At 47.5% G+C, this 21,509-nt stretch overlaps 1 protein-coding gene across 5 annotated transcripts in view; it reads right to left on the bottom strand.

The window, feature by feature from the left end:
• GTF3C3 (general transcription factor IIIC subunit 3) overlaps positions 1 to 21,509 on the bottom strand; it is a 343,614-nt gene that overhangs the window by 224,363 nt on the left and 97,742 nt on the right. For all 5 annotated transcript variants that reach the window (XM_063936927.1, XM_063936928.1, XM_063936925.1 and 2 more), the window contains exon 8: positions 4,358 to 4,505. In XM_063936927.1, coding sequence (XP_063792997.1) covers positions 4,358 to 4,505 — 148 coding nt within the window. The remainder of the gene's footprint in view (positions 1 to 4,357; positions 4,506 to 21,509) is intronic.

A 21,509-nucleotide genomic window follows, 5' to 3' on the forward strand; every position in this document is an offset into this window, starting at 1 on the left:
GCCTGGTATGAGAGCTTAGGGCAGGTTCTCTGGCAAATGGGGCAAGCCTGGTAATACTTTTTATGGCCAAGTGTACCCATAGCCAATAAAACCTAAAGCAGGACCCACTCCCAGGTTTTGTCCTCACTCAGGAGCCCTCCGCAAACATGAGTTTGTGCTGCTTATAAAACCAGTGGGTGGGACATGTACTTGGGGCACTACTATCTGTTATACAACCCTCTCCTGTACAGTGCTTATTCTATATATGCAACCATTTTTAACCACAAAGTAGGGCCCTCCCCCTGATGATGGGGATACTCAAGGCATCACGTTTACTTCCGTTACCACCTTAAAGTCTTTTTCCAGGGTAGTACCATTAACTTGGCCTCATGCAAAGTAATGTAATGTAATGCACATAGTCTTGGAACCAGTGACCAGTCAGTGTCTTCGCTGGGCTCCAGAATGGTCTCACCTGTGGGTTCCCCCAGGAGGACAGCAAATAGTCGGTTCGTGTTTTTCGACTGGTGCATTTTCCATGTCACCTTGCTTGCACTCGCTGGAGCAGTTCCTGCAATGTCAATTCTGCAGTACTGGGGTGTAGATCTTGTTCTCCCTTGAACAAATGTTTGCATAGATGCAGCCGGTGCATCAGCTGACTGTGGGATCTATTTACTAAGCCTAGGATGGAGATAAAGTCCCAACCAACCAGCTCCTAAATGTCATTTTTCAAACATAGCCTGTGACATGGCAGTTAGGAGCCGATTGGCTGGTACTTTATCTCCTTCCACTTTATCTCTGTCCAAGGCTTAGTAAATAGACCCCATGTCCAGTTGGACATTCTCTAAGATCAGCTCCTGGAACAATGGAAAATCACGTCCCAAGGTAAGTGGATACAGCAGCTTAGGAGCTATCGCTGCCACGGTCCAGTCCCTGAGGATGACTGGAAGGGTCCTCTCGTATTCCTCAGATGTTCCATGAACACACAACACCTTTAGTTTTGGCAACAAAGGTGCGGATTCTACCAGGATCCACCAAGGCAGGACCATGTTCTGGTTATAGAGGACTGTTACCCATTGCCCTTCTGGGGTACACTCATGCTACAGTAACTTGAGTACTCTGGCCCCATTTCCAGGGCTAGGGAGCAGTTCATAGACTCCTAAACTGTTTGGGCATTCCATTCGGATGTGTCCAGGTTCCCAAGGTTCGATACATATTAGCTTAGCCCACCTCAGCTTCACATCCTTATCCACAGGGCTATCACCTTCAGGCTTGGGTGGTTCCCAGATAACCCAGGTGTGGCAAAATGAGACATCTACTTGCATCCAGCAATATAAGACCTCTATGTAATGTCTAAATGTATAATGTAATGTATGACGTGAAACATGGATGCCAGTCTGTCCTCTAGGTGAACTCATAGCTACACATATATGGGAGTAGAGGACACTTGATGTATAGTGAGGAGTCAGAGGTTAGTTTATGGCCCTTATCTAAGAAGCTATAAACTATAGTTAGTAGAGACATTACAGAAAAGCCAGGCCAGGTTAAGAAAGCTGACCCCTTGAAACTTAAGAAGACAGCTGTTTAAAAAAGTAAAACCCAAAGGAAATCTGGTTTCTCACTGCCCAGGTACACAGCATTGATAGAGTTAAGGAAAAGCTGTGAGGGTGGTTATATCTTCCCCTCTCACTCACACTGTGTTGTTCATTTCTGAGGAAAGTAGACAGGAGCTGGGAATGCACCATATCTCTTACATTGTGAAATCCCTCCACACACAAGGCCTATCTGCTGTTGAGTAAGTTAGGTTTCTAAAAGTATCTCCATTTTGTTTTATTTGAAATTGTATCCTAATCGATGTATACTTTTAAGTATTTCTTATAATCTTTGTAACTTTTTTTGTAACTAAAAGCTCTGAAGATATTCTTGAAATTAAACACCTAATTTTTAGTTTTGGTCTTGTGTTCCCAACGCTTCATGGTCCATGCTATTATTTTGTGACGTATTAATAATTGTGTTTAAAGTAATCCAGTAGTCACGGACGGTGATTCTCGGATTGGCGTATCCGTAATCGGCCGGTGGTTGTGACACCCAGTTTTTGTCTTGGCACAAAACCAAGATGCTTGTCATTTACTGCAATGCCCCAAATCTCTCTACAAGCGTGGCAAGTTCCTCAGGGGTTTGGGGGTCTGCCTGCATAACCTATTGTTGGAAGAGTGGAGAGCCAGATTTGTGTGTCTATTGTAAACACTTCCCCACTGACTAAAATAAATAAATATATTAGATATTTACCATGTTTATAATTCTGAGTGATAGTGTAGGAACTTGCAGAAAAATGGGGCCCCTTCACAGGGGGTGCAAGCTTAAATGTATTTATCAATACATGAACCAAAACCCCACTGTTTATTATGGTGAGTGCAGAGCCTCCGTGAATATTATTTAAACAATGTGGTCATATACCATTTTGCACCTCAAATCTAGGAGTGGTTATGGAAACACCAAGAGCTCCTTTTAAGAATGATCATATACCGGCAGAATATTTTATTTAGTACAGGTGGAGCCACGCTAATTGTGGCTCCATCTGCGACTAGGTGCGCCCAGCGAGGCGCACTGCCGGGAACGAATGGGACAGGCAAGCGTCGTAGACGCACCTGTGACCCATTCAAAGTGAATGGGAGCGTCTCCGTATGCTTGGCGGCGTGCCGAGGCGCAGGCGCTCCATCTGTATCACAGTGATACTTATGAATATGCGGTTGGTATACACAATAACTTACAGTGCCTACTCGCGAGGTCCACAGGTGTCTCCCTCCTGAGCGGTGCCCTATGCTGGGCTACCGGTAGCCTACCACTGCCGGTAAAGGAATCCTGACTAATTTGCCTGTGTTAAGACTATCTGGGCAGAGTAATGCAACCCAGCTGAGACTCAGCTAAGCCTTGAAGACTTCACTGAAGCTGGAAAGGCTTTGCTGGGTCCCCACCGTCAGAACTGCTGTTCATATGCTAATGCCATCTACAGATGGTTTAAGCAGTACAGTCATAAGCTGTTTGGTAAATTCAGAACAGATGTCATAACCCCTCTATTGGATACTAAAATTGTTATGGCTCGTCCTTAAATTCTAGAGTCCTTGTCTTAAGTAGAAAGCTTACTTGTCAACTTTGGCATAACTCTCTCTGGGAGGTCCATGTGACAGTTTCCCACAATTACCATCTTTGCGTTGCTGGGGTCAGGACAAAAGGCACGATCCATAGAGAATCATGTTCCTTGCCGCGCCCACATCACCTAAGTCATGGCAGCCTACAGGTTATGATCAAGATGCCCACTTTTCTGGGTACCAGGAGACTCTGCCCAAATTCAGTAGTCTCACTGCAGTTCTGGGACAGTGAGCAGTATGGTATTAAGACTTGTATTGTTTATGCAATATGGAACATGATACTTTAGAAAACTTAAGGAGTTCTATTTCCCAACAAAAGTGACAATTTTCACAATGCAATAACCCACAGATTACATATTAATGTTCATTGCTAAACGGCTGCTATATTACTAAATACCTCTATTATTATAGTTAATAGGGACTTTCATTATTTTTGACCGTTATTTTGTCACATTAAATACTTAACATAGTAAGCTAAATCCAACATTAACATTTATTTACATAATACTAGAATATTTTGTTGTGATATACATTTGGTAATAAAACAAGGTGTTAATAGTAAGACAGAAAGGTAAGAGGGCCCTGCTTGCTAACTTACAAGCTATAGGGAAAAAGCAATTTGATACAGTAGGTATATACTGTGGTATCCGTTTGGATGGTCAACCATGATTAGGTCGACCACTATTGGTTGACATCGACACGGTCGACATGGACGACATGTAAATGGTCGACACATGACATGTCGATACATGAAAAGGTCGACATGGCTTTTAAAAAATTTTTTTAGATTTTTAACTTTTTCACACTTTACCATCCACGTGGACTACGATTGGGAACGGTAATCTGTGCAGAGCGCAGCGAGGCACCTTGCACACAGCATGGCGAGCGAAGAGAGCCATGCAAGGGGACGCTGTACACTAATTGGGGCTCCTGGTCATGTTACGGAAATAAAGGACACCAAAAACAGTTAAAAAAATCCATGTCGACCTTTTCATGTGTCGACTATTAGCCGATGTCGACCATGTCTATGTCAACCAATAGTGGTTGACCTAATGAATGTCGACCTTAACACGGTCGACCATTCATACCAGAACCCTTTACCGTATATAAGTGTACAGAGGGCTGTAGTAGCTTGTCTTGCCGTATAGCTGTATAAAATAAAGGACCGTAAAAGAAATGTGTACACATATAACATTAATTCCGTAGCAAACACACAGTTAAAGTAAAAATACCTCAAGTGCTTTATCGTATTGGTTGTTGGAGATGTAAAGTTCAGCAGCAATATTGACGTCCTCTATTGCAACAAGATTTTTGTGCTTGGAAAACGCTTCTTCAATAATAACGATGGCAGAGGAAACATCGTTGGTTTCATAATAACTCCTATAAAAATTTTCACAACATTGTGTTACTAAAAGAGGACCGTTAGTCCACATATCCCATTAGGTCTGCCTGATAACCCTATACATGAAAAGTCTTATATCAGCAATAATGCACATCCTACTGTAAATTATGGATGTTTCTGCATGTACGCATAAGATCAATTAACCCCTTAGTGACTTGTAATTTTCATATAATTTACACTAAGTGCAACATTATTATTATTATTGTAGATACTGCATGTGAGATACAGTGTTCGGCTCTGCAGTGCCGAACACTGGGAAAATAGGACACTCATAAAATAGGATTTTAAATACCTACCGGTAAATCCTTTTCTCGTAGTCCATAAGGGATATTGGGGACACATTAGTACGATGGGTAAAGACGGGGTCCAAAGGAGCCGCTGCACTTTACATTTTTTCCACTGAGTGTGCTGGCTCCTCCCCTCTATGCCCCCTCCCACAGGCAGTTATAGGTAAAACCGTGCCCGAAGGAGAAATGACATACTTGTGAGCAGGAACATAACAACGAGAACTGTGGTGAGATTTATACACCAGCACACCCTAACATAACTGGGCCAGCAACAGCTGGCAACATAGGCCCTCATCCTGACCTGAACGCTAGCAGGCTACTTTAAGCACTGCTGCGTTCAGGTAGTCGCCGCCTACAGGGGAAAGGAAAATCGCTGTGCAGGGCTGCGCTCGCTTGTGCAGAGAGCTGCACAAACTTTTCTGCACAGCTCAGGGCTTAGAATTGTTTTTACTCCTTGATGCCGGATCCTCTTGAGCACCTTTGGGATCAACGGAATTGGACGAAATATGTAGACCAGCTGGTAAAGCCAAGGCAACGTCAGTGCATCCACTGCGCACGCTTGAGGGTCTCTGGTTCGCGAGCAGTAGCAGCGCAGTTTTTTGTTGAGGCAAAACGTCATCATGTCAATCTGGGGGCAACCCCACAGGTCGATGATCTGTTGAAACACCTGAGGATGTACGCCCCATTCCCCTGGGTGGAGATCATGGCAACTCAGGGAGTCCGCTTCCCAGTTGTCTACACCCGGAAAGAAGATTGAGGATAGTGCTATCGCATTTCTTTCCACCCAGAGGAGTATTCTTGATACTTCTCGCATGCAGGCCCTGCTTTTTGTCCCTCCTTGTCAATTAATGTATGCCACGGCCATGGCGTTGTCCGACTGGCCCTGGATCGCCTGATCCCATAACAGAAAGGAGGCCTGAAGCAGAGCATTGCCGATAGCCCGAAGTTCCAGGATGTTGATTGGAAGTAGGGCCTCTTGGGCAGACCACCTGCCCTGGAACTGCACCCCTTGGGTGACAGCCCCCCAGCCTCGCATTCGTCGTGAGGAGGATCCAATCCTGAATCCCGAAGCGTCGACCTTCCCGGAGATTGCAAGACTGCAACCACCACAGGAGTGAAATCCTGGCCTGGGGTGACAGTTGAATCATCCGGTGCATCTGAAGATGGGAACCAGACCACTTGTTCAGGATGTCCAATTGAAATGGTCTGGCATGGAACTTTCCATACTGAATGGCCTCGTACGAGGCTACCATCTTTCCCAACAATCTTATGCAAATATGAATGAAAACTCGAGATGGTCGGAGAACCATGCGAACCATTTCCTGGAGAGTTCTCTGGGAGGAACACTTTCTGTCCTACAGTATCCAGTAGCATTCCCAGAAACAGGAGCCGCTGAGATGGCTCCAGGTGAGACTTCTGTAGATTGAGGATCCACCTGTGGTGTGACAGAAGTTGGACAGTGCGATCTATATGGAGCAGTAGGAGCTCCCTGGAACTCGTTTTTATCAGGAGATCGTCCAGGTAAGGGACCCTGAGCTGGAACTTCATTTCCGCCATCACCTTCGTGAACACCCTCAGAGCTGTAGACAGGCCAAAGTGTAACGCCTGGAACTGGTAGTGATTGTTCAGCAAGGCGAACCTCAGATAGGCCTGATGGAGGCGGCCAAATTGGGATATGGAGGTAGGCGTCCTTGATATCAAAGGACACTAGGAATTCCGGATGTTCCAGGCCTGCGAGCACTGCTCTCAAAGATTCCATTTTGAATTTGAAAACCTTTAGGTAAGGATTCAAGGACTTCAGATTCAAAATTGGCCTCACAGACCAGTCTGGTTTTGGCACAACGAACAGACTGGAGTAGCAACCTTGTCCTTGCTGTTGCAGGGGTACTGGAACAATGACTTGGGACTGGACCAACTTTGTGATGGCCTGTAGTAGCGTAACACGCATATTTTCCAAAGCTGGTAAGCTTGATTTGAAAAATCGTTGGGGAGGAGCACTGTCGAACTCCAGCTTGTAACCCTGAGAAATAAGGTCCCTTACCCAGGCGTCCTGGCAGGAACTTTCCCAGATGTGGCTGAAGTGACGTAACCAGGCTCCCACCTCGAGATCCTCCCGAGGTGGGCAGGCACCGTCAATGCTGAGGTTTTTGCGGAAGCTGAACTGGTGCTCTGTTCTTGAGAGCCGGCAACGGCTGGTTTCTTAGGTTTACCCCTGGTGCCTCTAGCTGCATTTGATGCACCTCTGGCCCTAGGTCGAAATCTGGTGGACTGAAAGGACTGAGTAGACGGTCCCGGGTAGGTACGTCTAGCAGGTGGAGCCCCCGAAGGAAGAAACACAGATTTCCCAGCAGTAACTTTGGAGATCCATGCGTCCAATTCGCCTCCGAAGAGCTATTCACCTGTAAAGGGAAGAGATTCCACATTGCGTTTGGAGTCAGCGTCTGCAATCCACTGACGCAACCATAGGGCTCTGTGTGCTGACACAGCCATAGCAGTGGTCCTAGCATTAATATTGCCAATCTCTTTTAGAGAGTCACAGAGGGCTCTTGACGCGTCCTGTATGTGTTTTAGGAAAGTTACCGTAGTAACCAGGGTCATGTCACCCGAGAGACCCTCCTGAAGTTGAGTAGCCCAGCAATGAATTGCATGTGTCATCCAGCAACCTGCAATGACCGGTCTTTGAAGCAATGTAGATAGATTTCAGGGTGGTCTCAAGTTTTCTGTTCCCCGGGTCCTTTACTGTAAAGAAGCCCGGAGCCGGGAGCACAGCCTTCTTAGAGAGGTGAGAGACTGACACGTCTACAGCCAGAGATTCATCCCAGAACTTTCTGCCATCAGGGGCAAAGGGGAACATATGCAAAAACCGTTCTGACACCTGATATTTCTTATCTGGATTTTTCCAGGCTAGCTTAAATAAATCATCCAATTCTTTAGAATCAGGAAATGTGACTGTCAGTTTGTCTTGAGGGAGGAAAAAAGAGACCTGCAGTAGAGAGAAGGGGGGGGGGGGGGGCATCAGCTCTGGCAGCCAGATCTGCTACTGCTTGCTGCAGTTCGTGTGTTTTGTGGGCATTTGCAGTGAGCTGAGATGACATATCAGACTTCATAGTTTTGATTGCACCCAGCCAGGAAGGCTCGTGACCCTCACCCACATTCTCCTCAGCGTTTTGTGAGGAATGACTAAACTGTTCACATGAAATGGAACAGGATGAGAGTGGGGAGAACCTGGTGTTACAGACACTGCATAACTTGTGTTTTACCATGGTGAAAAGTAACACACAACAATACACATACAACACAGACAGTTACAATGCAAGCCTGCCCTACTGTATGTGAGAGGAGACACCGATGGAGAGGGCACCAGCACACCCAATGACTCTTCCTAAAGCTACACCCTGTACCAGTGATCCAGCGTGTGTCAGCATCTGGAGGAGCTGTGTGAGGCTGCTGCTGTATCTGCAGAGGAAGGTGCCAAAATGCCACGGAGCCCGCTCTGATGTAGCTCCGCCCCCCTTAATGGTGCCGGAGCTACTGAAGATTTTATACTGGCAATGTTTCCAAACATACTTAAAACTTCACATAAATGCTCAGTTAAGCCCAGCGCTAGCCAGTTTACACAGGGGCAATAACGGATCCCCCCTCAGGAGGGACACATATGCCTCACCTGTGTGATAGCCGCACCGTGAACCGGTGAACTTCCCTAGCGGGGCCCCCGATGTGTACTCACCACTGATGTTCACCTTCAGGCATTTGTTAGGAGTGTGCGGCGTGCTGCAGTTGTGACAACCAAGCCGCAGTGCTCTGCTGAACAAACAACCCCTCAGGACGGTGGTCCTGCAGCGGGGAAGCGGCTCTGCACCTCGCAAGGCCGGTGACTGCCCTCCCCCCCCCCATCCCCCCCAACTCCCACAGTGCAGGTATGTTGTTGCCCAAACAGCACACCGAAATAAATAAAAGTTTAAAAGAAATTGAAGAAAAACTCTGGAGCTAGCAGAGTGTGCATCCTCTCCTGAGGGCACTTTTTTCTAAACTGCCTGTGGGAGGGGGCATAGAGGGGAAGAGCCAGCACACCCAGTGGAAGAAATTTAAAGTGCACTGGCTCCTTAGGACCCCGTCTATACCCATCGTACTAATGTGTCCCCAATATCCCTTATGGATGCTAGAGAAAACATTGTTACACCCTTCCATCCTTCCTGTTGGTGTCAATTAGGGTTCTGTCCTCTGCCCCCTTCTGTTCTCCCTGTACACCTCTTCCCTGGGTGTGCTCATTAACTTCTTTGGCCTTCAATACCACCTCTATGCTGATGACACACAACTCTACCTCTCCTCTCCTCTCCTCTCCTCTCCTGATCTGTCCCCTTTTGTCCTCTCTCAGGTTTCCAGCTGCCTCTCCGACATCTCTTCCTGGATGTCTGAGCGCTCTCTGAAGCTCAACATGGACAAAACTGAACTCATTATCTTTCCCCCAGCCAGAGTAAGACCCTCTACCAATATCTCTATCACCGTTGACAACACCATCATCTCCCCCATTTCCCAACTCCGCTGCTTGGGCGTTGCTCTTGACTCCTCCCTCTCCTTTGCACCCCACATCCAAGCTCTGGCACAATCCAGTTGGTTCCAGCTACGCAACATTGCTCGCATCAGGCCATTTCTCTCCCAGAGTACAACTAAACTTATCATCCACTCACTGGCCATCTCACGGCTCGACTACTGCAATGTTCTCCTCACTGACCTCACATGCTCCCCTCCAATCTGTCCTCAACTCTGCAGCTAGGCTTATCTTCCTCTCCCGCCGCTCCACATCTGCCACTCCCCTTCGACAAAATCTGCACTGGCTCCCATTCCCCTACAGAATCCTCTTCAAACTCCTCAGCCTCACATACAAGGCCATCTCTAATTCCACTGCTCCCTACATCTCCAACCTCCCCTACCTTCATACTCCCCTCATGCCCCCTATGGTCGGCCAATGACCGTTGCCTCTCCTCTACCCTGGTCACCGCTTCCCATGCTCGAGTTCAAGATTTTGCCCTTGCTGCACCCCTTCAGTGGAACGCGCTCCCCCGATCCAATACTCTCCCCGACCTTGCAAAGCTTCAAACGGGCACCGAAAACCCACCTATTCATGAAAGTGTACCCTTCCGATGCATAACCTAGTCCTGAGGCTGCTCCTCCATCCCCCTCCCTCATGCCTTGACCATCTCTGCTTTGCTTACACCCTGCCATCAGGCTACCTCCCGCCTGCTTGTACCTCATGTCATCTGTCCGTCGCCCCTTCCTACAAGATTGTTAGCTCCTCAGAGCAGGGCCCTCTTTCCTCTTGTTGTCAAAACTCTCTTCTCGACATATTTCACTCACAGCCCTCTCCTACTCAGCAACCATCTTTACCCGTTTTTTCTCCTGCTGGTAAAGGCTCATCTCTATCTATGACCACCAGCTCCTAGTAGTACGATGATTACTCCCTCGTTACTCACATCTTAGCTGTATTATGTTTTGAGAATTGTGGTACTCTTTGTTACCTGTACTCTATTTTTGTTATTTACTGTAATGTTAAGTTTTGTCTCCCTGTACTGGCCTTTGTGTCTGCGAAACACTTCTGGCGCCTTATAAATAAAATGTAATACATAATAATAATAATAATAATAATGTCTGCATTTATTTTGTTGACTTATGTCAAACGGTAGGGAGGGTCATGAGAGCTGTAATTAAAATCAGGAGGAGGCCACAGCAGAGACAAGAGGACCAAGTTCGGCCCAGATTGATGACTAGGACAACAGTGTTTAAAGATTTTAGCTGATCAGATGTGATAGGTAATTCCATAAGTGGGAAGCGGCATTGAGAGAAGTCTACCCTCTGGTAAAGTGAGGCGAGGAGCAGGTGAGAAGTAAAGCTAAGAAGGAATGCTAAAGTGTATACTGAGATGAACTTTGAAATGTGATAATACTTTTACTGGACCCTGTAAACCCAACACTATAGAATCCAGCTATCCGACTTTAGCACAAATCGTGGCAAACTCAGCTTAAGTATGTACGCAACCAACTTAGCCACACAAGGGGGGTCAATTAGTTCCAGCCACAGATCAACTGTAGACCCAAAGCTGCATTTACCCTACAGGCTTTCTGCAGACCACCGGCTTATTGTAAACTTCTAAGAAAGCTACAAATTACTTTTCAGATGAGTCCAATATCATTGGGGAAATGCATTGAGTGGGAATGGTGATTTTACTCTTGCAGGGTGATTTACAGACTTGAGTGTTTGGACTGGATCCTAATAGTCCACTTCACCACTTAGTGGAAGCATTCTTTTTAAGCCTTGTTACTTCGTTATGACAATCCTGACAGGGTGGCTTCGGCTGAAGTACAACTGCTCCACAGTATGGTTAAGTCGTATGTCTGTGGAGGAGTATTGCAGAGAATTTTGGAGGTGGGCCTGCAATTGTGAGTGGAATGACTCAAGGCTATTTCCCCCATAATTAATTTGAGGTGCCTATAATTTAATAAATTATATATAAACACTAAGACCCTACTATGTGCTATGAACGGAGCGCCACCTCAGGAAGTACCCCCTTTTAACTGGGGTACAATGTTAGAGATGCAAGTACAGATGGTTCCTGAGGAAGCTAATGTGTGACAGAAAATTATCAAAACCACCTAGATGTCGTAACTACTAGAAGTTAAACAAAACCAATTAAATATAAAAGTTATTGTGAATAAATTTTATATTTAATTGGCTGTGTTTAACTTATAGAACTTAAGACATCTAGCTGGTTTTGGTTATTTTCTGGCACACATTCGCTCCCTCAGGAACCATCTGTACATACACATATATACACACAAACACACACACAAAAAAAAAGGGGAGGAATGGAAGCCAGCAATCAGTACTCGGTTCCTTTGGCTTAAGTAATGCCAAAATGGAAAATTGTGACTAAGCCCCAGGTATTAGTCGCAGAAAACTGCATCTCCCGACTAAGAGCCTGATTCATATTTGCTAGCAAAGCAAAAAAGCACACAACTGGGCAAAACCATGCTGCTCTGTAGGGGGGGTAGATGTAACATGTGCAGAGTAGGTTATATTTGGGTGGGGTGTGTTCAAACTGAAATCTAAATTGCAGTGTGAAAATAAAAAAATCTAATGTTTGTGGGCTACATGCAAAAGCAGCCAGTAACAAAAAAGGTAATGATGGCCCTTCTCCAAATTACAGCCTAAGAGATTACACAAAGTGCATGGATACCTTAGAACAGGGATGGGGAACCTTCGGCCCTCCAACTGTTGTTGAACTACACATCCCAGCATGCCGTGCAACAGTTTTGGCATGGGCAAATCGCAAAACTGTAGCAAGGCATGCTGGTATGTGTAGTTCAACAGCAGCTGGAGGGCCGAAGGTTCCCCATCCCTGTCTTAGAAGGTAGAAGCATTATTAGTCAAAAATAATAAGTCAGCCATTGGGGCTTCCAGGGGCATGGTATGGTTGGCATGAGCGGAGACGTGGGCGGACATGAAAGATTAACTAGTCATTGTAGAAATACAATAACAGTTAGCTGCTGACAACCATAACCATTACTTAACAACTGACATGACATTTTTTTTTTTTTATATACTGTACGTAATATATTAGCCCTCAAAGTTATCTTTACATTTCAGGTGTACTAAAGTCCTACAAAACCACATTCAAATAAAGAGAAGATTCTACTGAAGTGACCCTATGTTCCACAGTGTAACTGATAAGTAAATTTTGATGCATGCCATAGCCCAGTGGTTCTCAAATTTTGTGCCGTGGCACCCTAGGGTCCTCGGGACACTTGCAGGGGTGCCTTGGATTGGTGGTCCAGGTTTAACTCAAATTATTTATGGGCAATTTAAAGGGCAAAACCAGTGCTGGTGGCTACCAATCATAAAATATGTGTACAAACAAAAGCTAATCCTGTCCCTCACCACACAACTGAACCCAGAGATGACATATAAAATAAGATTTTAAACCTACCGGTAATCTATTTCTCCTAGTCCGTAGAGGATGCTGGGGACTCCGTAAGGACCATGGGGTATAGACGGGCTCCGCAGGAGATAGGGCACCTAAAAGAACTTTGACTATGGGTGTGCACTGGCTCCTCCCTCTATGCCCCTCCCCCAGACCTCAGTTAGAGAACTGTGCCCAGAGGAGATGGACACTACAAGGCAGGATTTAGAAATCCAAGGGCAAGATTCACACCAGCCCACACCAATCATACCATGTAACCTGGATCATACATAACCAGTTAACCGTATGAACAAAAAACAGCAACGGTCCAAGACCGATTCCAACTGTAACATAACCCTTATGTAATCAACAACTATATACAAGTCTTGCAGAGTTTCCGCACTGGGACGGGCGCCCAGCATCCTCTACGGACTAGGAGAAATAGATTTACCGGTAGGTTTAAAAACTTATTTTCTCTTACGTCCTAGAGGATGCTGGGGACTCCGTAAGGACCATGGGGTTTATACCAAAGCATCCAATCGGGCGGGAGAGTACGTATGACTCTGCAGCACCGACTGAGCAAACGCTAGGTCCTCATTAGCCAGGGTATCAAACTTGTAGAATTTAGCAAAAGTGTTTGACCCCGACCAAGTCGCCGCTCGGTAAAGTTGTAATGCCGAGACGCCTCGGGCAGCCGCCCAACAAGAGCCCACCTTCCTAGTGGAATGGGCCTTAACCAAATTTGGCACCGGCAATCCAGCCGTAGAGTGAGCCTGCTGAATCGTATTACAGATCCAGCGAGCAATAGTCTGCTTCGAAGCAGGTGCGCCAATCTTATTGGCCGCATACAGGACAAACAGGGCCTCTGTTTTCCTAATTCTAGCCGTCCTGGCTACATAAATCTTTAAGGCCCTGACTACGTCCAGGGATCTGGAATCCTCCAGGTCACTTGTAGCCACAGGCACCACAATAGGTTGATTCACATGGAATGAAGAAACCACCTTAGGCAAAAATTGCGGACGTGTCCTCAATTCAGCTCGATCCACATGAAAAATCAAGTAGAGGCTTTTGTGTGACAAAGCCGCCAATTCTGATTCTCGCCTTGCCGATGCCAAGGCCAACAACATGACCACCTTCCAAGTAAGAAATTTCAACTCAACCTTGTTAAGCGGTTCAAACCAGTGTGATTTTAGGAACTGCACCACCACGTTGAGGTCCCATGGCACAAAAGGGGGCTGGATGTGCAGCACTCCCTTTACAAACGTCTGGACTTCTGGAAGAGAAGCCAATTCTTTCTGAAAGAAAATCGAGAGGGCCGAAATCTGAACCTTAACAGAGCCTAATTTCAGGCCCATATCCACTCCTGTCTGTAGGAAGTGGAGAAAACGACCCAGATGAAAATCTTCCGTAGGTGCATTCTTGGTCTCACACCAAGACACATACATTAGCCAGATACGGTGATAATGCTTAACCGTCACCTCCTTCCTAGCCTTTATTAAAGTAGGAATGACCTCTTCCGGAATCCCCTTTTTTTGCTAGGATTCGGCGGTCAACTGCCATGCCGTCAAACGTAACCGCGGTAAGTCTTGAAATACACAGGGCCCCTGTTGCAACAGGTCTTCCCTCAGCGGAAGAGGCCAGGGATCTCCCGTGAGCATCTCTTGTAGATCTGAGTACCAGGCCCTTCGAGGCCAGTCTGGAACAACGAGTATCGTCTGTACTCTTCTTCGTCTTATGATCCTCAACACTTTTGTGATGAGAGGAAGAGGAGGAAACACGTAGACCAACTTGAATACCCACGGTGTTATCAGAGCGTCTACTGCTACTGCCTGAGGGTCCCGAGACCTGGCACAATACCTCCGAAGTATTTTGTTGAGGCGTGACGCCATCATGTCTATTTGAGGAGTTCCCCAAAGACGTATTATGTCTGCAAAGACTTCTTGATGAAGTCCCCACTCTCCTGGATGGAGATCGTGTCTGCTGAGGAAGTCTGCTTCCCAGTTGTCCACTCCCGGAATGAAGACAGCCGACAGAGCGCTCACATGATTTTCCGTCCAGCGAAGAATCATGGTGGCTTCCGCCATCGCAACTCTGCTTCTTGTCCCGCCTTGGCGGTTCACATGAGCCACTGCTGTGACATTGTCTGACTGAATCAGAACCGGTAGGTTTCGAAGAAGACTCTCCGCTTGTCGAAGGCCGTTGTATATGGCCCTGAGTTCCAACACATTGATGACTCCTGGACTGACCAAAGTCCCTGAAAATTTCTTCCTTGTGTGACTGCTCCCCATCCTCTGAGGCTCGCGTCCGTGGTAACCAGGATCCAATCCTGAATTCCGAATCTGCGACCCTCCAGTAGGTGAGCACTTTGCAACCACCACAGGAGAGACACCCTGGCCGCTGGGGACAGAGTTATTTTTCGATGTAAGTGTAGATGGGACCCGGACCACTTGTCCAGAAGGTCCCATTGAAAAGTCCTTGCATGGAACCTTCCGAATGGAATGGCCTCGTAGGCCGCCACCATCTTTCCCAGAACTCGAGTGCACTGGTGAACAGACACCCTTTTCGGTTTCAGCAGGTCTCTGACCATGTTCTGGATGTCCTGGGCTTTCTCCATTGGAAGGAAGACCTTCATTTGTTCCGTATCCAGTATCATACCTAGGAACGGTAATCGAATTGTCGGAATCAACTGTGACTTCGGTAGATTTAGAATCCTACCGTGTTGCTGGAGCACTCTCAGAGAGAGCGCCACACTGCTCAGCAATTTGTCCCTTGATCTCGCTTTTATCAGGAGATCGTCCAAGTATGGGATAATTGTGACTCCATGCTTGCGCAGGACCACCATCATTTCCGCCATTATCTTGGTGAAAATCCTCGGGGCCATGGAAAGTCCAAACGGCAACGTCTGAAATTGGTAATGACAATCCTGTACAGCGAATCTCAGGAATTCTTGATGGGGGGGCTATATGGGGACATGATGGTACGCATCCTTTATGTCCAGAGACACCATAAACTCCCCCTCCTCCATATTGGCTATTATCGCTCTGAGCGATTCCATTTTGAATTTGAATCTTTTTATGTGCAGGTTTAGGGATTTCAGATTCAAGATAGGTCTGACCGAACCGTCCGGTTTCGGGACCACAAAGAGGGTTGAGTAGTAACCTCTTCCCTGCTGGTTCATGGGAACCCTGATTATCACTTGCTGTATACACAGCGTTTGAATTGCAGCTAACACTACATCCCGTTCCGACGTGGAAACTGGTAGGGCCGACTTGAAAAATCTGCGCGGGGGCACCTCTTCGAATTCCAGTTTATAACCCTGGGAAACTATTTCTAACACCCAGGGATTCAGGTCTGAGCTGACCCAGACCTGGCTGAAAAGTCGAAGACGTGCGCCCACCGGTGCGGACTCCCTCAGGGGAGTCCCGGCGTCATGCTGTGGGTTTTGGAGTAGCCGGGGAGGACTTTTGATCCTGGGCGCCTGCCGAAGCAGGTGCTCTTTTGCCTCTGCCCTTACCTCTGGCAAGGAAGGAGGATCCCCGACCTCTTCTGGACTTGTGCGACCGAAAAGACTGCATCTGATAGGGTGGCATTTTCTTTTGCTGTTGGGGAATATATGGTAAAAAATTTGATTTACCTGCTGTAGCTGTGGAAACCAGGTCCGTCAGCCCATCCCCAAACAATACATCACCCTTATAGGGTAGTACTTCCATATGCTTTTTGGAATCCGCATCACCCATCCATTGGCGAGTCCATAAGGATCGTCTCGCTGAGATCGACATGGCATTGGCCCTAGAAGCCAGCAATCCAATGTCTCTTTGAGCATCCCTCATAAATAAGACTGCGTCTTTTATATGGGCTATAATTAAGAATATAGTATCCTTATCCATATTATCAAAATTATCTGTCAGCTCATCTGCCCAAGCTGCAACTGCGCTACACACCCATGCCGACGCAATCGTCGGTCGTAGTACAGCACCCGTATGAGAATAAATACACTTTAAGGTAGTTTCTTGCCTGCGATCTGCAGGGTCCTTAAGGGCAGCTGTGTCAGGAGACGGTAGCGCCACCTTCTTGGACAAGCGCGTCAGGGCCTTGTCCACAGTGGGAGGTGATTCCCAAATCTCCCTGTCCTGTTTAGGGAAGGGGTATGCCATATAAATTCTTTTGGGGATCTGCGGCCTCTTCTCCGGAGTCTCCCAAGATTTTATAAAGAATTCATTTAATTCATGAGATGTGGGAAAATTAATAATCTGTTTCTTTTCCTTAAACATGTGTACCCTTGTGTCGGGGACCGAGGGTTCATCCTCAATATGCAAGACATCCCTAATTGCCACAATCATACACTGAATGGTTTTAGTCACCCTAGGGTGCAATTTTACTTCGTCATAGTCGACACTGGAATCAGAGTCCGTGTCGGTAGCAGTGTCTTGTGTTAAGAGACGTTTTTGAGACCCCGACGGGCCCTGTGAATCGGTCCAATCCGAGGATTGACCCCCTGATGTTCCCCTTAATTCAGCCTTATCAAGCCTCTCATGTAAAGAATCCTGAGTCGGCACCAGCGACGGGGACACACCACTCATTTGCTCCACCTCCTCCTTGGAGAAGCCTTCCGCTTCAGACATGTCGACATACACTTACAGACACCCCACACACACAGGAAGTAACCTATAAGGGGACAAAACCCCAACCAGGCCCTTAGGGGAGATAGAGAGAGAATGCCAGCACACACCCAGCGCCCAAACACTGGAATATATGACCAGATAGCGCTTTTATATATGTATAATGTTAATCTCCACTCACTGCGTCGCCAATGTGCCCCCCTCCTCTTTTTTCCAGCCTGTGAAGCTCAGCAGGGGAGAGAACAGGGAGCCAGCGTTTTCTCATGCAGCCTTTGTGGAAAAAATGGCGCTGGTTAGTGCCGAGGATCAAGCCCCGCCCACCCGACGGCGGGCTTCGGTCCCCTCATGATACTGTAAGAAAATGGCGGGGGTTCGTGGATTTACTGTCCCACAGCCTAATCCAACATATTTATGCCCAAATTGAGGTTTATTGCTGCCCAGGGCGCCCCCCCCCCTGCGCCCTGCACCCTACAGTGCCTTTTGTGTGTGTGTGACTGGGAGCAATGGCGCGCAGCTTACCGCTGCGCACTTACCTCATGAAGATCTGATGTCTTCTGCCGCCTGAAGTCTTTTCCTCAATACTTACCCGGCTTCTATCTTCGGCATCTGTGAGGAGGACGGCGGCGCGGCTCCGGGACGAACCCCAGGTGAGGCCTGTGTTCCGACTCCCTCTGGAGCTAATGGTGTCCAGTAGCCTAGAAGCAGTGCCCAACCTTACAAGCCAGCTCTGCTTCTCTCTCCTCAGTCCCACGATGCAGGGAGCCTGTTGCCAACAGGACTCCCTGAAAATAAAAAAACCTAACAAAATTCTTTAAAACAGCAAACACTTGAGAGCTCACTGCTTTGTACCCTTTCTCCTCTGGGCACAGAATCTAACTGAGGTCTGGAGGAGGGGCATAGAGGGAGGAGCCAGTGCACACCCATAGTCAAAGTTCTTTTAGGTGCCCTATCTCCTGCGGAGCCCGTCTATACCCCATGGTCCTTACGGAGTCCCCAGCATCCTCTAGGACGTAAGAGAAAACACAATTTACTTAATTTATTTTCTCCTTCATCCACTAGGGGCCACTGGAGTGCAGATACAATGGGGAAATAGTAGGTAGTAACTGGGAGCTGGCACTTTAAATTTATAACCATGTGACTAGCTCCTCCCCTACTATGTCCCCCCTCCAAGCCAGTCTTAGTGAGTGCCCGAGGGAGCTGGTTCACTTGGGTTTTATATGAAGAATTTTTTATTTTTTTTATTTTTCTTACTTACACTCACAGACTGGCAGTTTTGCCACTGCCAATCTGCACCGCGGGAGCTGCCGGCGGGGTCCCATCGCAGCTGCGTGCGGCTCGGGATGGGCCCCAGCTGAAGGAGACACTGAGCTCTCCTGAGCTGGCCGGACACCGCTGCGTGCGGCGTGTCGGGGCCACTCCACCAGCAGAAAATTCCGGCAGCAAGGCAGCGGTGAGTATCAGTAGCCGGACCGTGCTGCGTGCGGCGTGTGTCAGGGCCGCTCCGTCGGCAGAGGATTCCGACAGCAATACGTGGCCGGACACCGCTGCGTGCGGCGCCTGTCGGGGCCTCTCCATCGGGACAGCGGTGAGTAAAATGTCTCCCCTTCCACTGTTGTATGGTTTTACATTTACAGTGTGCCCACTGTTTGTTTGCTAATATTTACCTGTGCAGTGTGCTCTGAGTAATAGTAGGGCAATTGTGTGGGCGCTCACCCAGAGAGATCCCAGCTCCCCTCTAATGAAGGCCCCAGTAAAACATACCCTTTGCTTAAAATTTGAAATTGGCGCCACTGAGGTGGGGGCCGAGCTTTAGCCCGCTCTGTGCAGAGGGCTCAGCGCTTCCCGGCCGCGGCATACATTGCCGGCGGGGGATACAGGACGCTCACCGCTTCAGCTACACTGAAGCGGGTTAGTTTTAAATTTGGCGCCGAAACGGGGGGGGGGGGGGGGCGGAGCTAACTCCCGCTCTGTACAGCGGGCTCAGCGCTCCCGCTCCCCGGCCGCTGCAGCATGACGCTCACCGTCTCATTCACGGTGCTGAAAGCTCCTTCCCCTTCACTGACATAGTATCATGCCTGGCTGTACTGTGCATGATACATAAGGAGGGGAAGGACCTTAATCCCGCTTTCCTCAGCGGGCTCCCTGCTCCCCGGCCGCGGCTCACAGCGCTCTATATAGCCCAGAGGGATCTCTCCCTGCAGGGGAGACCTTTGCCGGGCATTTCATAGAGGAAGCCTGCTTGGTAACAGGAGCTGTGTCTCAGCTCAATAAGGTTCAGGTCTAGTTGCACAGACAGGGCTAATATAGCATATTAAGCAGGAACCCAGGTTTTCTCTACCCTATGGGCTATGTGTGTATGTATATATATAATATTCTCTATCCTATGGAGTTCACTATGGGTATATATATATATATATATATATATATATATATATATATATATATATATATATATAATAAATTTATATCACCTGGGCATATGTATTTCTCTACCCTATTGCGTTCAATAGGGGTATGTATATGATATATATATGTTTATAAATAAATAGATAGATATGTGTGTGTGTAATATAATACCATATATAGTGGATACAACAAAACACTTCCACAATGTTTTATAATAACACCGATTTCCACATAGCTCTCGCCACATAACATTTCCCCCCGGCTTTTCTCGCAGGCTGGCCGCCATTTTGAGAAACCAGCGGAGCCTCCGAGAAACATGTGTTGCACCGGTTCTTCTTAATTTAGCGGTACACTTCCACTTGGTAATAATGCTATTGGTAATTTGGGGGTCTGTGTGTGGCATCAGAAGAATAGCCGCTGTGGCTCAGTACGCTAAGAGCGGGAACATACAAAAAAAAAAAACTTAAGGGGTAAGGGGAGCTCTCATAGTCTAGTGGCTAAGACTCCTGTCCCGCAGCGCAGCGTTACCAGTTCAGGTCTCTGCTGCTCCAGACATAAGTTTATTTGAAACGTATCTGTCACTGCACGTTATAGTGCTGACGTTACATGGGGCTACGCTTCTTTAACCCACCTTTTCTCTTTTCGTTCGTATCACCTGGGACAGTCAGAGAAATCCCTGTTAGGTGTGGATTGTGCGGTGTAGCCATCTGCTTAGCCCTCAACGCAGCTGCAGCACGCTCCTGTTTGAACAGCTCAGATTATGCAGGTGATGTCACTGTTAACCAGAGACCTTGTACGTCATTTCTCCTCTCCAGGTTTCTAAAAGGACCTTGCTAACCTCCATGTTACACTGCAGATGAGAGGCCTCTCTTTAAGGAGGCGAGAGATGTCCAGGATACTGATTATGTTTCGGTGGAGTCTGAACCAGTATCTCAGGATATTGAGGCGTATTGTACAGCAGTTCGTCTGGTGCTGCAGGTAAAGAGGTCGGACACTTCAGGTCCCTCTGGGGTTTGACGCCAAGGAGGAAATGACAGCGACTTGTTCAGTTTCAGATGAGCTGGGCATGCTCCGGTAGGCGGCCGGGAGACATCCGAATGCACAATTTCAGGTATCAAACAATGTTTGTTTGCCTATCCTTTTCCCGCAGATAGCAGTAAACGATATCAGACCTCTCCAGGGTATACCCCTCAATGTATCGCCGGTCCAACAAGCTGCCGTTTTCCTGGGGCAACCTTGCTGAAGGATCCATCTGAGAGACATAGGCCACAGCAGGGGTTCGACCTTGTCCGGAGCAGGTAGGTTGTGGAACAATTGTCCTCTAGGTTGCAGGATGATTTGCATCAGGATCAACTGATGCTTTGGGGACAGATCAGAGTCACGATTCTGCTTTATATTCTTTTGAGGTCTCCACGTCTGTATACTCGGAACCTGCATTTTCGATTGGGCTGTCTTAACCCGACAACCTCTGGGGCTGCGACAGTGACAGGCGAACATGGAATCCTAATGGGCAGCTGGTTCACGGGAAGGGACCATTGGGGGTAAGTCTACTTTTCTTTCCCCTACTGCTGCCCCAGCTCCAAGACGGACCTTTACCGGTCTTTCCTTTAGATCTTTCCATGCCCTTTCAGGTTTTCGACTCCATGACAGGGGAGGTATCTCCGTCACCAAGGGATCTCATGGTAACAGGCTGAAGCAGAGGTTCAGCATCCTCGT

Source organism: Pseudophryne corroboree, chromosome 8 (assembly GCF_028390025.1).
Source record: "Pseudophryne corroboree isolate aPseCor3 chromosome 8, aPseCor3.hap2, whole genome shotgun sequence".
Taxonomy (NCBI): Eukaryota; Metazoa; Chordata; class Amphibia; order Anura; family Myobatrachidae; genus Pseudophryne; species Pseudophryne corroboree.